General features: G+C 28.6%; 3 protein-coding genes across 14 annotated transcripts; 1 reads left to right on the top strand and 2 right to left on the bottom strand.

Annotated features, from left to right (window-relative positions):
• Positions 1-2,011: 2,011 nt before the first annotated feature.
• Positions 2,012-8,109, bottom strand: LOC139998276 (ecto-NOX disulfide-thiol exchanger 2). Of its 3 annotated transcripts, XM_072022716.1 has the most exons (11): positions 7,974-8,109; positions 7,618-7,900; positions 7,206-7,467; positions 6,502-7,091; positions 6,197-6,414; positions 5,907-6,101; positions 5,585-5,816; positions 4,006-4,112; positions 2,796-2,990; positions 2,379-2,688; positions 2,012-2,297 (listed from the first exon to the last, which is right to left on the bottom strand). In XM_072022716.1, exons 2-11 carry the CDS (start codon positions 7,664-7,666, stop codon positions 2,080-2,082), a joined length of 2,376 nt encoding a protein of 791 aa, XP_071878817.1. In that variant the 5' UTR covers positions 7,667-7,900; positions 7,974-8,109; the 3' UTR covers positions 2,012-2,079. The 3 variants fall into 3 exon arrangements, with proteins under 3 accessions (XP_071878817.1, XP_071878815.1, XP_071878818.1); XM_072022714.1 differs by lacking the exon at positions 7,974-8,109 and having other exon boundaries at positions 7,618-7,967; XM_072022717.1 differs by lacking the exon at positions 7,974-8,109 and having other exon boundaries at positions 5,585-5,768; positions 7,618-7,967.
• Positions 7,564-12,762, top strand: LOC139998286 (N-acetyltransferase 9-like protein). Of its 10 annotated transcripts, none has more exons than XR_011803218.1 (7): positions 7,564-7,657; positions 8,123-8,243; positions 8,309-8,365; positions 8,436-8,576; positions 8,663-8,757; positions 8,842-8,992; positions 10,670-10,760. XR_011803218.1 is itself a non-coding variant. In XM_072022742.1 (7 exons), exons 1-7 carry the CDS (start codon positions 7,595-7,597, stop codon positions 10,671-10,673), a joined length of 636 nt encoding a protein of 211 aa, XP_071878843.1. In that variant the 5' UTR covers positions 7,567-7,594; the 3' UTR covers positions 10,674-10,760. The 10 variants fall into 10 exon arrangements, 9 of the variants coding, with proteins under 9 accessions (XP_071878846.1, XP_071878843.1, XP_071878842.1 ...); XM_072022742.1 differs by having other exon boundaries at positions 7,567-7,657; positions 8,838-8,992; XM_072022741.1 differs by having other exon boundaries at positions 7,568-7,657; positions 8,838-9,018.
• A 1,184-nt stretch (positions 12,763-13,946) lies between these two features.
• Positions 13,947-17,392, bottom strand: LOC139998282 (arf-GAP with dual PH domain-containing protein 1). The gene is made up of 7 exons (XM_072022730.1): positions 17,208-17,392; positions 17,050-17,140; positions 16,054-16,279; positions 15,778-15,976; positions 15,336-15,695; positions 15,029-15,251; positions 13,947-14,941 (listed from the first exon to the last, which is right to left on the bottom strand). Exons 2-7 carry the CDS (start codon positions 17,129-17,131, stop codon positions 14,874-14,876), a joined length of 1,158 nt encoding a protein of 385 aa, XP_071878831.1. The 5' UTR covers positions 17,132-17,140; positions 17,208-17,392; the 3' UTR covers positions 13,947-14,873.
• Between the last annotated feature and the right edge of the window lie 996 nt (positions 17,393-18,388).

The following is an 18,388-nucleotide window of genomic DNA, read 5'->3' as shown; positions in this document are numbered from 1 at the left end:
TTTATCAGATACAATTTTGCGATCGATATACCGAGTGGTCCTACATAAAAACTCTGTTATTTTTTAGATGATGTGAATAATGATGTGATTTTGAGATCTTTATAAGAATACTCATCAAGATAATATGTCGTAAGTATATGTTATTTATTGCATTATTTGTTTTATATACACATATAAGAAATTAACAAAACACTTTTGTGTCTATTATACTCATTTCAAAAATTCCGTCCAAAAAGTGGCACAGTATCCGAAATTCATAAATACGCTCCTGACTTAGTTATTTTCGTTGAATAAAGTATAGCAAGCACAACATTGTTTTAAATAAACGAATTTGTCCCTTCAAATGGATATCAGTTATCTCTACTATTTTATGGAATTGATCGCTGAGAACATTTTCCGATGTTATTTATGATATGTCCCGGCAATGACACAATGATTGATAAATAAAAAAGGAAAAAATAATTTTTTGCAACTAGGAAGAAGAAAAATAAAGTTTCTATATTTTTTACTTTATTGCTATAAGATTGTTTTAATTGGATTGTTGAGATTTCTACGATCAAAGTGATATTGAATATGACAATATTTAAAATAATTTCTATTTTATAAACTTGTAGTAGGTTGTATCTTAGTTGCTTCTCATTCTTGATACAGAACAATCTGAAATCGGATGATAGCGGTTAATTTGTAGAAAATAACTAACAAATTTTAAACACAACTTGCAACGTAGAAGAAAATGTCTGAATTGTAAAGAATACCGAAGGAAGTAGGAAAAATGTCATGATGTTTTTAAAAATGTGAATAATATTACACATATATACATGATCATTTTTCAAGTAAAAATCATGCGCTATAGTGGTCAGTGATACCAAACTCCCTTTGTGTTCTCTTCTATAATTAATTATAGTTTTAACAACAACGTGTTTGATTGTGTAATAAGTGTACATGTGACCATGTTGTCATTTTGGAAGGTTCCAAATTATGTTGATGATACTGTACATACATATGCACTTATGCACATATACATGCACTTATATACATACGGTTTAGTGCACGCTAAAGAGAATGAGATTTTATCAATAAGACCCAACTGAAATAAAAGCTTAGATATATCGTCTAATTAAATTTAAATAATAATTATATGTATATAATAATAATAATTATATATAATATATAATAATAATAATATGTATAAAAATATTATAACTTCAGCGAAATTGCTTATATATATATATAATATTAATATAATTGCTTATATATATATATAAGCAATTTCGCTGAAGTTATAATATTTTTATACATTTACTTGGCACCAATATTATACTTTATAATTTTTTAAGTATAAATACCTTGATTTTTATAAGTTATATAAATGTAGTTTACTTGTTCTAATAAAATACCATGCTTTACAATTAATCTTTTACCTACTAAATTGAAAGTATGATTACTACTTGTATGTGTACATCGAAAGTATTTGAAAATATGTACATAAATAATTGATTTTTAAATAACTTGAAAATCAAGAGATAAAAAATAGTATAAAAATAATTTGTTTAGTAATAAGTAGAGCCTTATTTCACTTAAGGATAAATTTAATAAAATTAATATTTAATAGGAAATTAATCATTTTTCGTCTTATTTGCGTTAATTGTAAAAATTATACTTGAAAACTCAGCATAAAACTTTAGTTTCCTAAATTTTTATATTTTTATTGTTATTTTAAATTAAGACTTCACTTGAGGTAAGATTAATTCGAATTTTATTTTACGTTAATGATATATTCATTTTTATGAATGTTTTTATAAGAAATCCGAAATCAATTTTTATATTATTAAATAATATGTTGCTTTTAAGCTTTCAAACAAAAATACAGTCATTTTCTTTTAGATTGTTTGAAATTGCTTAATTTTATTTACAAGTGTTTTGCTTAAGGACGACATTGCGAAGTAAAGTCTCGCTACAAGAATTATAAGTATCACAATGAAAATTAACATGACAAGACACCATAACATGATGATATTACAAAATCCTTTAATAGATATCTTATTAATTTTTTCGAAGATAATCATTGATACATATGAATCAGTGATTACGGTAAACATTAAAACCTGAAAATTGCCAACGCCTTTCCATGTTCGCTCCGATTCCGAATAAGTCCTGTTTAAAGACTTGAGGAAATCGTTGCATTAATGCTTCTACTTCATTGGGTTTGATACCTGGTTCCATTTTTTGTAAATAGGACCATAAATAATCTACACTTGCACCAAATGGATGAATATGTAAAAAGGTTGCTATTAATCCTATAATCATAAAAAATGTATTTACCAAATAAATAATATTTGAAATAGTTGGAAATTCATAGAATGATTCATGGAAACTACCTATCAGCTTGGCATCCTTCTGGGTAATTTGTACGAAGTTAGACGTTAAGACTAATTGTTTCGGAGTTCGGGGCTCCTCACTGACGTCATCATCTTTATCCAACGTTATAATCTCGCTCTCACGAGGTTCTTCTTTTTTCGTGGCATTCAGTTTCACAGTTAAATCTTTAATTTTCTGGTCATCTTGTGCTTGCTGTTTTCTTGATTGCATCAATTGTTCCTGCATGCCTTTTAAAGTTTGTTGCAACATCTTCATTTGTTTATCCTTTGCATCTATTTCACTTTTTGTTTCGGATTTTAGCAAATCTACCTACAAAATAAAATAAAAATGTATTCTTGTTTGTTTTACTATTTCTCTTTCTTTATAACGATTTTCTTGCATTACAATTTAAACATTAAATCAAAGTCATCACATACTTCATTTTTATATGCTTCTAATTGACACCGAAGACTATCATTCTCCTCCTTTAATACTTGTAATCTTTCAATATCATCATGTGCATCCGATTGATTGCGTGTTTTTTTGCGTTGTGGTTCCTCTTCTGAATCAGAAACTTCCATTTCTCCTTCACCTTCCATTAGAGATTCTTCCAGTTGTACTGCTTTAATCTCCTATTGCAATGAAAAATCATCACTGAGTTCATCCCTATTCAAATTTATCGATAAAGACAACATCAAAAACATGCCTATATATACATATGTATGTGTGTGTGTATATATATATATGTACACATACATATGTATGTATATATCTGTTTTTCCTTTAATATTACTATAGGTAAAAAGTTGATAGAATGTAGTTTTAACTTCAATCATTTCTCATAATCTAATGTATTTCAAAAAATGCATTTCTATAATGTAAAAGTCAGTTTAAATATTATGCACATAAGATAATTCTTATAATAGATGACGATAGTTCACTTTTTAAATAAAAATTGATGTTTTCAGAAATCACCCAAAAGATGCTTACCTGAGTAAAATTTCATAGAATAGTTTACATAAATAAAGAAGTAAACAAACTAAAGAACAAACTAATAAGGAAACAAGTATAATAAGGCATATATGATATGCCTTTGTGTATACGTGTGTGGGGGTTGTATGTGTCTCGATCAAGCATACCTATCTTTAAAATACAAAAATGAATAGGTTTATGTCTTAACTATATATCTATGTCCTTGTTCTCACATTTTCATTTGTATTAGCGTAAGATGAGAAATCCGCTTAATAAAAGTGAAAATTATATTTTAGATTAGAAATTGTTGTTGGTTCAATTGTTACCTGTTTAAACTCCAGTCAATGGTACCTGGCCAATTCAAATGAAAAAATCTATTCTTTACCTTTCACGTTCCATAATTCCCAAAAAGTTTAAACATCAAGTATACATTGTTTGTATAGAGTATGTCTGACAAGACGCAACAAAGTCATTCATACTCTTTGATCACTACTTACCTTCCTTTTTGAAAAAATGTGTTTGCAAAACGCGTGTGCCTGGCGTATGGATGAACGTGCATTCGCATAAAGAAGCGCTTTGTGACTCGTAAGACTTTGTCGATGATTACTGTTGTCTAATTGTAAAAAAAGTAACATACTGGACACGGGCTACTAACATGGGAATGCAAATACATACCGAGGATTGTTTCTTCCACATTTCGATGTTCTTCCGTTGAGCCTTTGTGAAGTGATCCCACACCTTCTTGTGGCTGGCCGCAGTAAAGACGCGTTCAATCTGACTGACTGTTGATGACATGGTCGCATGTTGCATACAAAAACACAACAAATCTTCTGTTGTATACCCTGCTTTAAACTCTACATTCGTGTTGATCTAATACGTAACTCTCGTTAAAATCATCTAGTGTATATCACGCGTGTGTCATGTAATTTATACACATTTTTTAACATATTCTTTGCAATATTCAGTCACAGTATCGCAAGTGTTATCTGTACCCCCTTCAACAATTTTTCTATATCTTTCAAATTCGAACGTTTCTTTTCAAAATACATTTGTGATTTTAATGTTATTCGAATTTTATTATCTCTCACTTTTTTGTCTTTAGGAAAATCTTCTATATAGCAAATAAAACAATAGAAAATAATCATGAAATTACTTATCCGAGTATAATATTTTCAAAAACTGCTTTCACCGTCGATCAGGGATCCTTATCGGAGGTGTTGCAATTCGGCTGCCAATCAGTCTTTTCAATGGATCACGATTAGTGCTTGTTTTCTTTAAGAAAATCTGCACTATTTTCCTAACAACTTACAACATGTAGAGGCTTCCGACGTTAAAACGATGATCTTACGCTACGATTCCACATGTCTTATTTTGCACTAAATAATACACTAAGCTATTTGTCGACTACTTGTATTATAATCGTATTCATATAAAATTGCTACATCAAGTTAACTGATAGATTAATATACCAGATTGAGAATCATAGCATAATGTCATCTCCGCAACGAATATTTAGCCCATCACCCTTAATCCTTAGCATTGCAAGCATGCAATTTTTAGGTACACTATGTTTCTATAAAATGAATTTTTGTAGTATTTGTGCTCTTTTGTTCAATCATCAGAGCCTAGAATCAGAAGACAGGATATATCTTCACCCACCTTATTTTCTCCTACTGTCTTTGATCCTTCTATCGAGTTGTCCCGATCGTGCATTGACCACAATACACTCGTTACATAATAAATTTCTTACAATACATCTGATGTTCTGATCTTAATAAGAATGAAATTTTTTCACAACTGAGATTCGATACAAAACGATCGACGATGTAACTTTCAATGTTAAAAATTTTATTTCATTTCATGTATTTGCCATTGGAAATGTCAGAATCTTTAATATCAAAAGTGACGTACTTTTAAAATTATTATAACAATAGATTCTGCATTTATTACATATGTATGTGTAGTCTAATTTAGCTAATAGGTAGTAGCTAAGAATTTACTAGATATACAACAGAAAGTACGCACTTCTGTTATTACAAGATAAGCGAAATTCTGACGCAACCGTATTTTGTCATTTCTCGTATCGAATACTTAAAGAATTTTAGAACCCTTACTTTATGGTAAAAAAACTTACCAGGTAAAGCAATATGTATGTAGATTTGCTCTTGTGTACATAAATAATGTACAGTGGTACAGAGCCATGTTATAGAAAAAAATATATATATAAACATGTATATAGTTTATAAAAACGTACATTGTATTAAGAGTCCTTGCATCCTTCCTTTCATAAGTTCCTTTGCCTTCTGAAGTTCCTCTTCGTATGCGACTTTTTCTGTGAGTAACCTTCGAACGTGAGAATTCGTTGACTGAATCATCGAATAAAAAGTGTTAGCGTTGCGTTTGGTGCAGTCTCCACGCTCGAGCCATGTTACGACAACCTGGAATGATTTAATGCGCTTGTTTTGTAACGTGACAGAACGCGTTTTCTGGAATTCAAAAGTTTTAGTCTGCAGAAACGCTTAACAACGCTTAAAATATTTTACATAATAAATACGTTCACAATGATAATTACTTACTTGCACCGCTTTCATAAATGTATCGTCCTGCTTAATTTTCTCGCAAATATTTGATGCTTCATGATCTGTATAATGTACTACTGGAGGAGGACTGGATGGTGCCCTCTGTCTTTCTTTTTCAACTCTTTCTCTGTGGCGTTGTTCTCTCTGTAGTTGACGTTGTCTACATTCCCATTCATATTGGTCATCCCTAGCCTATATTTTTTATCACGGTATAAGTAAATAAACTAGTATTTAAGTATTTACTTAATTTTTTATAGATTAAAAGATACTGAGCACTATGTACAAACCTGAGCAAAATCCACATGAAGCCTGCCTGTGTTTGCAGGGTCACCACTGGATCCTATTCTAACTCTGTATCCAGATAAATAAATTGCAGCATCAACACTACTCTCCAATACGAAACGTATATGACAAAAGTTTTTTTTAGAAAGTCGTAATGTGGTTATTTCTCCGCATCGTTCAAATATTTCTTGAATAATCGTTTCCGTGATATTTTCCGGCAAACCTACGTGATAATATTTACAAGAAGTTATTAGTTTTATATTAATTTTGAGTTTGTGTACAATATATAAACGGAATAAATTGAAAATACCTCCGACAAAAATTGTTCTGCATCCCGGAGGCCTTTCACGGGTTGTTGGAGGTGGAGCATTTGGATTTGGTGGAAACAGTGTACAACTTTTACAATGTATAATTTCTTTGGTACCTTGTGGCGTTGTAGGTGGAGGAGGTAAGGCACCACTCATAATTTGGGCAGCATCGTTCATTATTTGTTCTGGTCCTAATATTTGTGCACCTATCATACTACCATCGTGTGACATCATTCCCATACTCATAGGTCCATAACTATGAGTATGTCCCATATGTGGCCCAAGTGTCATTTCACTCATCATAGGTCCCATTGGACCCATTGGACCCATTCCCATCACTGGATACCCTACTCCCATTCCCCAAACTCCTGTTGCTTGTTCCATTTGTGTTCCCAAATTTGGAGTATTACCAGTATTTGATGATGATGGAATTTCATTACTATTCGAATTACTAGTATGACTGTTATTATTACTGGTAGAATTTATACTGTTTCGATCATCTGGTCTTCGTTCTTCTCTTCTATCTCTTTCACTTCTTTCTTCCCTTCTTTCTCTATCACGCTCCCTTCGATCGCTTCGATCACTTCTAGATCTACTTCAAAAACATTGTATAATATAATAAGTGCATAAAAAAATGCATAATATGATTATGATGTTAACACAAATCTATAACTTAATTATGTGAAACAGTAAGCGAGAAAACAACCTTCTATTGTCCCGATTATCTCTATTGTCTCGATTTTCTCTTTCACGTCGAATGTCACTTTTTTCATTTCTTTTATCACTATTATCTTCAGAAGCATCTCTAACTACTGGTGGTTGATTTTTATTTGTACTAAATTCTAATGGAGAATCATTCATTCCTGGCAGTGGTATCGGTGGAGGTAAAGGAGGAAATCCTTGACCTGCCAACTCCATAAAACTTTGTGGACCTGCGATTGGAGCAAGAGGTCCCATTGGTCCTATACCTAAAGACATACATGGTATCCTTAAATACGAGCATTTTTCTAATTATAGTAAGATAAATGTAACTTTAAATACAGTAGTAAAGAATACGTGTTCCGACAAACGTAAGTGTATTATAATGTAAAGTATATGGTTATGACTTTCAAGCATACCCATTGGTGGCATAGCGGCCGCTGGTACACCCGGAAAATTGTAAGCCATTTTCTATTAAGCTTTTCACAGTGCTGCAATTATTCTTTGACAAATTACAAATAGTAAGAGATTGAAGAAAATAAGTTTACTTTTTCGGGATTCTAGATCATATCGTTGCAAGCTCTGCATCCAATATGGCAGGAATGCGAATGTAACCTCTGTAGTTTTAAATTTCTCAATCGACTCATTTCTTCGATAATTTTGGTGTTAATTAATCTTGTGCCATGAGAGACAACGAGTGTACTAAAATTATCGGATCGAATGTGATTTTAGTACCGTATAAGAAGAAACACGTTGAAAGGCTGGTATCGTTTACCTGTTATCGATTGTCGACATCAATTTACGTTAGCAAAAATATCCGCCATTTTTAAATCGTTCCTTATGTTTCATTGAAATAGTTGACAAATTAATATAATTTGTTCTTCAATAATTATTTAATATTACTGACATTTTGTATTATATTAGTTTATTTTCAGGTATCATGAATGGATGAAGTCTGAAGAATTACGATATTTTACTGGTTCTGAGATGTTAACATTGGAAGAAGAATTTCAAATGCAAAAGCGATGGCATCAGGATCAAGACAGTAAGTAACTTTATTTTTAAATTACATGTGCAGTTCTACTGATGGTATATTTTTATTTGTTTTAGAATGTACTTTTATCATTTTGGAAAAAACTGCTTTTACTACATCTGGAAACGAGATAGGTACATAAAACATTATTCTATGTTTAACGCTATTCTTTTCATTATGTATCAATATCAATGAATTTTTTAGAAGCTATGATTGGAGATACAAATTTATTTTTTAACGAATCAGATCAGCCAAATACTGCAGAAGTTGAAATTATGATAGCAAATGTTACTTATAGGAGAAAAAAAAGAGGTTGGGAAGCTATGATTCTAATGCTTCTTTATGGTATATGTTTTATGCTATCTCTTTTTTCTATCATTTATGCGTCTCTTTTTATTTTAATAAAAATTAAAATACTTTTCTCAAATTAGGAATCAGCGTATTAAATGTCACTAAATACATTGCAAAAATTAAATTTGACAATGAAAAGAGTATAAAAATGTTCGAAAAATTAGGATTTCACAAGGTAACCTGTTTCTTAAAATATTCATTTAATAGGAATAATACTTTATTGTCAAAATATATATGATTTATATTATAAAATAGGTAGAAAGAAGCCAAGTTTTCCAAGAATATACTTTTGAAAAAATAGTAAACCAAGATTGGATAGACTGGTTATATTCTGACACTAATATGGATATAATTACTTATGAAGAGTATGATAAAGAGAGAGAGAGAGAGAATAACCCTGTCCATGATTTGTAATATATTTATAACAGAATCAGTAGTATTAAATGTTGTTTCATAATTTTCTTATATCATGAATTATTAAATCATGGAAAAACGTTCAAACATTTGTAACTAATATATTATATCATTTTATGATATTAAATAATGCTTCATAGTGTAGTTAGTTACAATTGACATAACTAAGGCGTGATTGCTTTTGATTGTCTCTAAGTGATCATAGTTGACTACACGTGAGTGGTGTACGCAACTTCGACGAAGAGCTGTTTTGAACGTAAAGCATTTTTACGTGTTCAATTAATTGAAAATATATTTAATAGTATATTCGATGTAATCCAAAATATACGTAAGTAATTAACTTTATTTACGTTTTATTCTTTTTTCGTTCGCTTACGTTAAGTTTGATTTTATCGATAACGTAAAAAAAGTTTGCCCAAAAATAACGGAAAAATAGACTTAAACTGAATGAATCTTGTTGTCATGTCGATTTGTCATTATGGAGTGGCTCGAAAACTTCATTGATTATTTAAGATGAAAGATTTTTTACAGCACGAATGTTTGTTATCTAAATTATAATAGAAATTGAAATTTACATGCATCTGTCTTCATACATCTTCGTCTTATAACTCTATACAAATATAGAAAAATAATAATGTTATTATATAATATATTTAATTTGTGTTATTTATATATATAAAATTATTGTTATTCGAAAACTATTACAAAAATCTGCAAATATTACTCAATATGTAAATAAATATTGGCAATAACAATGAAATGAAATGATAGAAGTTAAATAGATAGTCTTTCAATTTTCTAATTATAATTATAATAATAATTATAATTTTATAAGTTTTTTTCTGTGATACGTACATTTATGTAATTATTTCAGAATATGTACTTCCTACTCATTGTAGAATAAAAAAGTGTATAATGTTCGAAAAAGAATGTAGGTAGGTTAAGCGATAATTTGAAACAGAAACGGATTAGAAAATGTGTACCGAAGGACGACAGTTATCTACTATTATTCAACACGTACACAGAGATATTATATTTCAACGCGTATACAGATTTGAAAGAGGGTATAAGTATAAAAAACAAACGTTATATAAGATAAGAAACTGTTTGATCAAAAAAAAACTACGGAACCTCTAAATTTAAAACAATTAATTTTTGCATTCTTCTTACAAGATATCTATGAATTATTCGCCAGATATCTACATTAATATTGCGTTTATGAAAACTCGGAAAAACTTTTCCTATTTTATTACCTGTAAGAATATACCGCATTGCGGCACCGTTTTGCCTTATTCGCCTTATTCTACTTACATCTTTCAATGTATCTCCTGCAATTATTTTTAGATAGTGCAGAGCCTAAATAATAATTTAACTACGTATTAATCGCTTGCTGGTTTACTTTTTTGGAAAAAAGACCGAAATTTCAGTGATCAATGATAATAAATCTCGTTACACAATAAGTACGGTCAGTTTACAAAAAAGAAAATAATTCTGATAATATTGCAATGTATAGTAGATACATATTTCTAGTTCCAATTAATTGTACCATGTTCTTGGTACAATTTTAGAATTTTTAGAATTTTTAATAATATTCTTTGCTTTAAACTCTTTGAATATCTATATTAAAAAATCTTATCATTTTTGTATATGTAACATAACGCATCAATTTTCAGATAATAAAGCAGAAGGTAAATTGAAATTGGAAACCCGTGGAAAACTTTTCACAATCATGTCTCTATTTAAAGTATTCCAAAAGTTGAAAAGTTCCGCGCAAAAAAGACCATTACTCTTCAATTCAATGATATACGGTTCTTTTTATACCGGTGCTGAATTCGCACAACAAACTTATAGTAAAACATTCAAGGTAATATATCTTTTTGTACGATCAAGGTATACGATTGAAAGGATCAAAATTTCGGGGAAAATATTCTAACTAAAAATAATATTATGTAAAAAATAAACAATATATACAGAAGAAGCATATAATGAATACACATATAAAGAAAGTTAACAGAATAACAAACAAATTTCTTCAATAAAAATGAAAGACAAAGCAGCTACGAAAGGTGTAGTAGTATAATATATACTACTGGTATAATATATACTACTATACCACAAAAATATATTATTGTATAATATTTGTTAATGTTTTTAATTGATCAATTGTTCCGATTGTAGTTTTCGTTATCACCGGTATCAACAAACATTGAAGAGACGAACACATTTGAAATTAAGAAGCCACTATCTCTTTGGATAAGAAACTTTAATCAAAAGTTGGGTTTATTGGATGAGAATAATTCGGCGCAATCGAGAAGTTACAATTGGGCTCAACTTAAACGATATGCTATTTATGGTTGTTTCATTGCAGGACCTATACTACATGGATGGTACCGCGTATCACTTTATCTTTTTATACAACGCTTTATGCTATTTATCTGTTTTTGTCACTTATCATCTATCACGTTATGCTTTTCTGGTTACATAGTAAGGCACTTTAGGTACTAGGCGCATGCATATGCACACGATGTCAATACATATATATGCAGTTGTGTTTGTAACAAATGGAACACGAAAGTTATTGAAAATGTCTAATCTAATAATTACAATATCATCAAACGACTAAATTTTTCTTGAGCATACAAATATATTTTCCTTTAAATAGAAATTGAACGTTTAAAATAAATTAAAATATAAATAATAACAATAACGACAACGATATTAAAAATTAAAGCACTTGATATTGATATTAGAAAGTTAGAAATAGAATTATGTATATATATATCAATCCTATATCGACATATAAAAAGTTGTCAAGTAATTGGTTGGTTTTATTTGATTTTGATAACATTGATCTTTCGTAGACACTTGTTATTATAAATATCAACATGAAATAAATTGTCTGTCCACTGGATGACGATTGCACGATTGCATTCATCGGCACGCTGGTCTTCTGTCAACTTGTCACCTTCGGTGAGCTTATTCTATTTTGTGATTTGCATTAGTACAAAACTTGCTTGTATTGTATTTGTTAATGCCAATGTTATTATGAACTATCATGATAAAATAATGAACATTAAAAATTACTGTATCTTACTATCAATCGATCGAAATCATATTTTTCCATAATATTTATTAATTTTAAATTAACATTTAAGAATCGACTAAAAATTAATTAAATTATTCAATATTGTGTCTTTATCAGGTATAAATGGTTGGATATATTTTATAAAGGCCAAACTATAAAAATTGTCCTCACAAAACTTTTGGTTGACCAATTTATTCTTACACCGCCATTAATTACGCTGTTTTTCATCAGTTTGTATTCAATTTCTCTGTATCATATATATATATATATTAATTTTATATAAAGTATTCATATTTTTTTAATCTTTTTAAATAACATTACACATTTCGTTATCATATTCCTTAATGTTTTAGGTATGAGTTTGATGGAGGGTAAATCGAATCCATTGGATGAATGTAAAGCAAAATTTTTGCAAACGTTCAAGGTAATTTAAATTATTTTATTTTTAACATTTAATTGATTCTAGTTTTCAATCTAGTTGAATTTCTTTTTTATTTTTAGACTTCCTGCATGTACTGGTTACCAGTTCAATTTTTAAATTTTCTATTAGTACCGTCAGCACTACGAGTCTCTTTCGTTAGTATCGCGGCCTTTTGTTGGGTAAACATACTCTGTTATTTGAAAAGTATACCTGTATCCGAATGTAATAATAATTAAATAAAATATTGATTTCCTGCATTAGTATCTTTGCTTCTGCAGTTAAAGTTCACTAAAAACTTAGTATAACAGTGAACATGACATATTTAAATAATTGTAATTTAGTTTAGTTTAATATATATAACACGTAAACTTAAGTATTTGTCAAAGAGCATTAAGCATAGGAAAATTGGATTCAACACAAATTTTTATGTAATAATTGAAATATTTTTAATTTCTTTCATGTAGATTTCGTAAAAAATTTCATTAACTTAATATTAGAAAGTGGCAGAATAATTTGAAATGTAAAAGTATAGCGCGTTTATATTTTTAATATGTATTGTAGTAAATATAATATTACATTTGAAAATGGAAAGCTACAATCAAATATATTGCACTATGACAAATAATTTAATGGAATATTCTGTTTCAATTATAAATTTTTATGAAGAGAAATTAAATATTACCTTATGATATAATTATTATATTTCAAACCATTAAAAATATAAATTTCCAACTTTAATTTATATAAACCAATCAAAAACTTGATAAAACTGTGACATAAATAAGTCACCTGTCACCAATACTAAATTTAGTGTATATACAGTATATCAACATTAAATATATGAGGTATATAAGTTATACACATGCATAGTGGAATCTTGCTATATTTAGGAAAAGATTTTCATTTTTGCACAGAAAATGTACACCCTCAAACTGATATTTAATCTAATAGATAAGTAATACTCTGATTAGTATTGTGAAGAAAATATTCTGAAACAAGGAAGGGAGGAAATCACATTATTTCGATATAACATTACGATTTCTATTAGTAAACAAATAATACTCCAATATTACTTTGAACTTTTAAATAGAATTAAATTTAGAATACAAAAAGAGATATATCACGTTAGGGAAAAATGTCATACTATTATTATAATTGAAATGTGTTTTCAATAATACAATGCACTTGTATGAAAATATTACCTTCCATTTTTGAAACAAATAAAATATTTTTATTATCCTTAATTTGCATGTATGTTCATGACACATATACGTATGTAAAATAAACTAGTCTCTTCATTTGACACAGTTTTATGAAAAAGATTTCATCATTGTACAAACATGTATTTTATAAGAAAAAGCTTATTTCATGTTCAAGGCAATGAAAGGTTATATGCATTTCACGTTTCTATAATAAATATTGTTCATATAAATGTTATAATATATTAATTATATAATACATATATTTGTAGCAACACAATATGTATGTATGTACCATTATGTATGTAAAATCTGACTGACTTAGCTTACATTATACCTACTATGATTGTATAAAAGAATGCATAAAAGGATAGGCCACGGAAGTTTACTACTTCCATATAGAATATCGCATTATTTATGGTTTTACACTTATTTTGGAAATCTAAGTGATTGATAATCATCACAGAACAAAAATACTGCAAATAATATTGAATTCAAGTATTGAACAAAATTTAAACACTTAGACATTCATTCAGTATGCTCTACTTTCATTACTTCTTTTTTCCACACATTACGTTACTATACAATACTTAGTTTAAATTTCCAAAAAGGATATTATGTATTTTGTTAGAATTTTGTACGTTTCCATTAATCAGCAAATAAATATTACATAGTAATATTATTAAGTAAAAATTGTTCATAATGTAATATATAATACTGTCACCTTGATTTGACAGTAAGCAAAAAGCATTTCAAGATAAAAGTATCTTTAAAGAGTATATCAACTTTGTCATATTTATTTCATTTTTATATTATGTTATCAGAAAGAACCATTTATTCGATATATGTATTTAAATCAATTGAATTTACTACTTGACCATATTAAACTTTCTAAATTTGTTGATAATGATCATACGAGAATATTAAAAATTACATCGTGTTTACTTAAAAGGTATTTTTTATAACGTTATATGTATGTATAAGATATAACGTGTATTTTTATGAATAAATATGCGTACGGCATTCGATAGCATTGTGCGATTATAAAACATTATCTATTCGCTATCGGATCGATTGATCTACTTCCTCAACAGTCTTAATAAAACGACTTAATTGGTTCATCTAATATTCACTTTTAACAATTAGGAAAGGCACCTAAGAGGGATCCAGCCCTACCTTGTAGATGAAAATATATTCATTGTTCCACTGGCTGTGCGTTTTCTTATAAGACGTGCTGCCACTGTAAATGTTTAATTAAAAACAACATTATTCAACGTTTTTAACTTTTCTTTTTTTGAATTTTTCTCTTTATTTTGATAAGACTTACCAGTTGCATCTTGTGGAGTAAGTGGTTTATCTATCACTTTTTGAATTACACTTATCCATTGTGATCTATCATCATCGCTTTGAGCAGAAAGGAGATAGGTTCTATCTGGTGTTTCAAGAGTAAATGAAAACCCTTGATCTCTTGCACCCGGGGGTACTCCTGTTTTTACTGCAAAACCATCTGAACTGTGACCCAAGAAGATTTCACCTTTTGGATGTGCATCCTTCAAATTGATACAAAACAAACTTATCAATTATTTTTCAATAGTAATAATATACTTATATCTAGTATATAAATATGTGCAGACCATGGGATCGTCATGATACATTAGTTTTCGTCCGTCTAATGTAAACCATCTTTTCTTGTAAGCATCTGTATACCTAGGTCCAGTTTTCCATAAAAACCCTTCACGTGGGAAGTCTCTAGTAAGTTGTGAAAGTAATTCAGCCTCGGTTGCTCCTGGATATGCAACTTGCAGACGATGTAACTTAGCGCATCGTATTGCCAAATACCAATTTGTAATTACTTCTGGATCTTCATGGTATACATAGATATGTCTTGTGGTTCCATCTTTCATAAATGATATTTGTAGACTGTTTTGATTACAAGTTTTAGGAGGAGCAAAAGCCACGTTTAACTCCGATATTCTAAGGACAGCTTTGGGTTCCTTAAAATATAATAAAACTGGTAAGAATAGGAATAGTACTTACCAAATATTAAATAAATATTTATAATTAATGTTCATAAACCTTGTTTTCTTTAACATGATACTTGAGAGTATCATCTGCCTCACAAAGAACAAATTTTCGAGGATGATATCGCGAATCTTCTTTACCACGTTTCATTAAAAATCCTTCCATAAATCCTGACACATAATGATTTTGCCTCTCTGGATGACAAAACTCTTCTCTTTCATATTTTGCTCTTATCCATTGCTCTACCAATACTCTGTTAATCGAAAAAGATAATTTTTAGAATATATTTGTTTCTAACTTATTGTTACAAATACATATATTACAACATACTGCGGTGCATCTGGATTTGGTTTGCGATAACATGGAGGTACACGTTCTTCATAATGAAGCCTAGCTGCGATATTACCAACTTCTCTAATTCTATTTACTTGAGAATCTTCCCACCTGTCCAGTTTTAAATGCTTAACCTTAGAAATATGTGCACCCATTGATCTATGTATACCTGCACACCTTGTGCATACAAATATTCCTATGTTATAAGAAGCCCATTCTGGATCTGGAATTTAATTCCAATTAACCTTATGAAAATATTTTATTCTCTGATTTTCTGACATAGCTATAATTTATTCAAATATAGATAAACGTAAACACATATGACTGGAAAAAAGATTCCAATAAAGAAATATGATATGCATTACTTTTAAAATGACAAAACAAGCTAGCTACTCATTTTAAAAGAATAACACATAATGCTATATATCATTCCAGAAAGATTATAGCAAGAGAGGTAAATAAACGTAAGAAGTAACACAATCTAGATGCATGAAATCTCTTTATTACTATATACAATTATAAACTGAACTGGTACCAAATATTATAGCGACACCTTTAAATTCCTTACATAAAAAGCATTCCAAATGAAACAATTTCAAGATTCTTTAAAACAAATACAATATTGCCTATTTTAAATATAATTTATACAAAAATTCGTAATCACACAACATCATAAGCCTTATACTATAAGATATGTATAAACGTAAACTAATTGCTGAATTAATATCATTTTAGAACAACGATGTTGTACAAAGCAAATTTTTTCAGTTAGTTGTAACAAAGTAAAGGCAAATAAAAATAACAGTTTCAACATTATCCTTTCTAATACTAGAGTTATAATTAAATTATTTTGGGATTTATCCTGAATAGAGTTAGGAAAACAAGATTTCGTATTCAACCAGTGAATAGTTTGTAATATAATAGAATAAAATAAATCCCCGTTAATGTCTTCTACATTACGGTACGGTAATGCTTCTTAGAAAACCCACTCACTCTTTGCCCCACAATCTGCACATACATTATTTCCAGGTTTTTTGAGGAGTTCTGCTAACAACTTCTCGTTTAAGTCCGCCATCTTAAAACACTGACAAACAGCAATAAGTGTATATGCAAAATGCAAAGATTATTCGATACGAAGAAGGTTAACTCACTTAAAAGATTCTCTACAATTAAACACATAAAAATATGTCGCCTAAAATATTATATTAATTTGTAGTCTAATGGAATAGAAATTCTTATCTTTAATTTTAATTTTACTTTCGGATAAAGTTTTGTCTTTAATATGTGCTTAATCATGACTAATTACTCTTGCCATTCTTCTCTGTTACTTATCATTTAGAACAGTAAACATACAAATTTGTAGAAACCAAGCTATTAATTTTCAAACTTTAATATGTTAAATTAAAAAGGAAATCAAATTTAGAGTTATACTATTCCTAAAATGATATTTTTCTACAAAAAAATTATTTCGTTAAAAAGATATGTCAACAATTATATATATATATATATATATAATATATTATATGTACATATATTAATTTTATTACTATTTGTTAAATTATTTAAAATCATTATATTCTTCTGTTAAAAAAACCTGAATAATGTTAAAAGAAAATAACATTTTGCAAGAAAATAGAAGTGTGTCAAATTTAATTTCCAAACTTTATTTAAATATTATGTTTTATATATGTACATATATTTCTAATTATAAAATTAAATAATTATAAAAATGATATCATTAATCATATTATATTTTAAAGAAATAAGAATTTAATAATAATGTAAATAATTTTGAATTGATTTTACCAACTTGTTTTTACAATTATCCAACAGATCCAATCATTTCGTACCATCAATGCAGTAAAAAAGACCAGATCTATAATCCGTACTTTGTGCAGTAAGAAATAAATATTATTAACTGATTTGTATCATTGATTACATATTGAACATTTTTATGCGATTGATTTAATGGTATTGCATTGAATATTGAATCGGTATCATCTTATTTCATAATTATTAGGAACTGTTAGGACATGCTTTGTATAAGCATCACAATACAATAACTTGGTATTGTATATACGTAATGTCATGTATATATGTAAATACCATTATCGTTAGGAATTTTCAATTTTGAAAATTAACATTTAATTATATATTATATTTCTTTTATAGTTCATAAAGTTACCTAGTATAAGCATAAAAATATGTTAAAACAGTGTTAAATTGATTAATCGAAATGTAATAAATTTCTCGAATTATTTAGATATGTTAAAGCGCGTGTAGACCGAACCTTATTTATATGTTATTAATTCGATTAATTGTAAATAATGAA

Source organism: Bombus fervidus, chromosome 2 (assembly GCF_041682495.2).
Source record: "Bombus fervidus isolate BK054 chromosome 2, iyBomFerv1, whole genome shotgun sequence".
Taxonomy (NCBI): Eukaryota; Metazoa; Arthropoda; class Insecta; order Hymenoptera; family Apidae; genus Bombus; species Bombus fervidus.
Note: the sequence above shows the minus strand (reverse complement) of the source record. Positions and strands in the feature narration are given on the sequence as shown.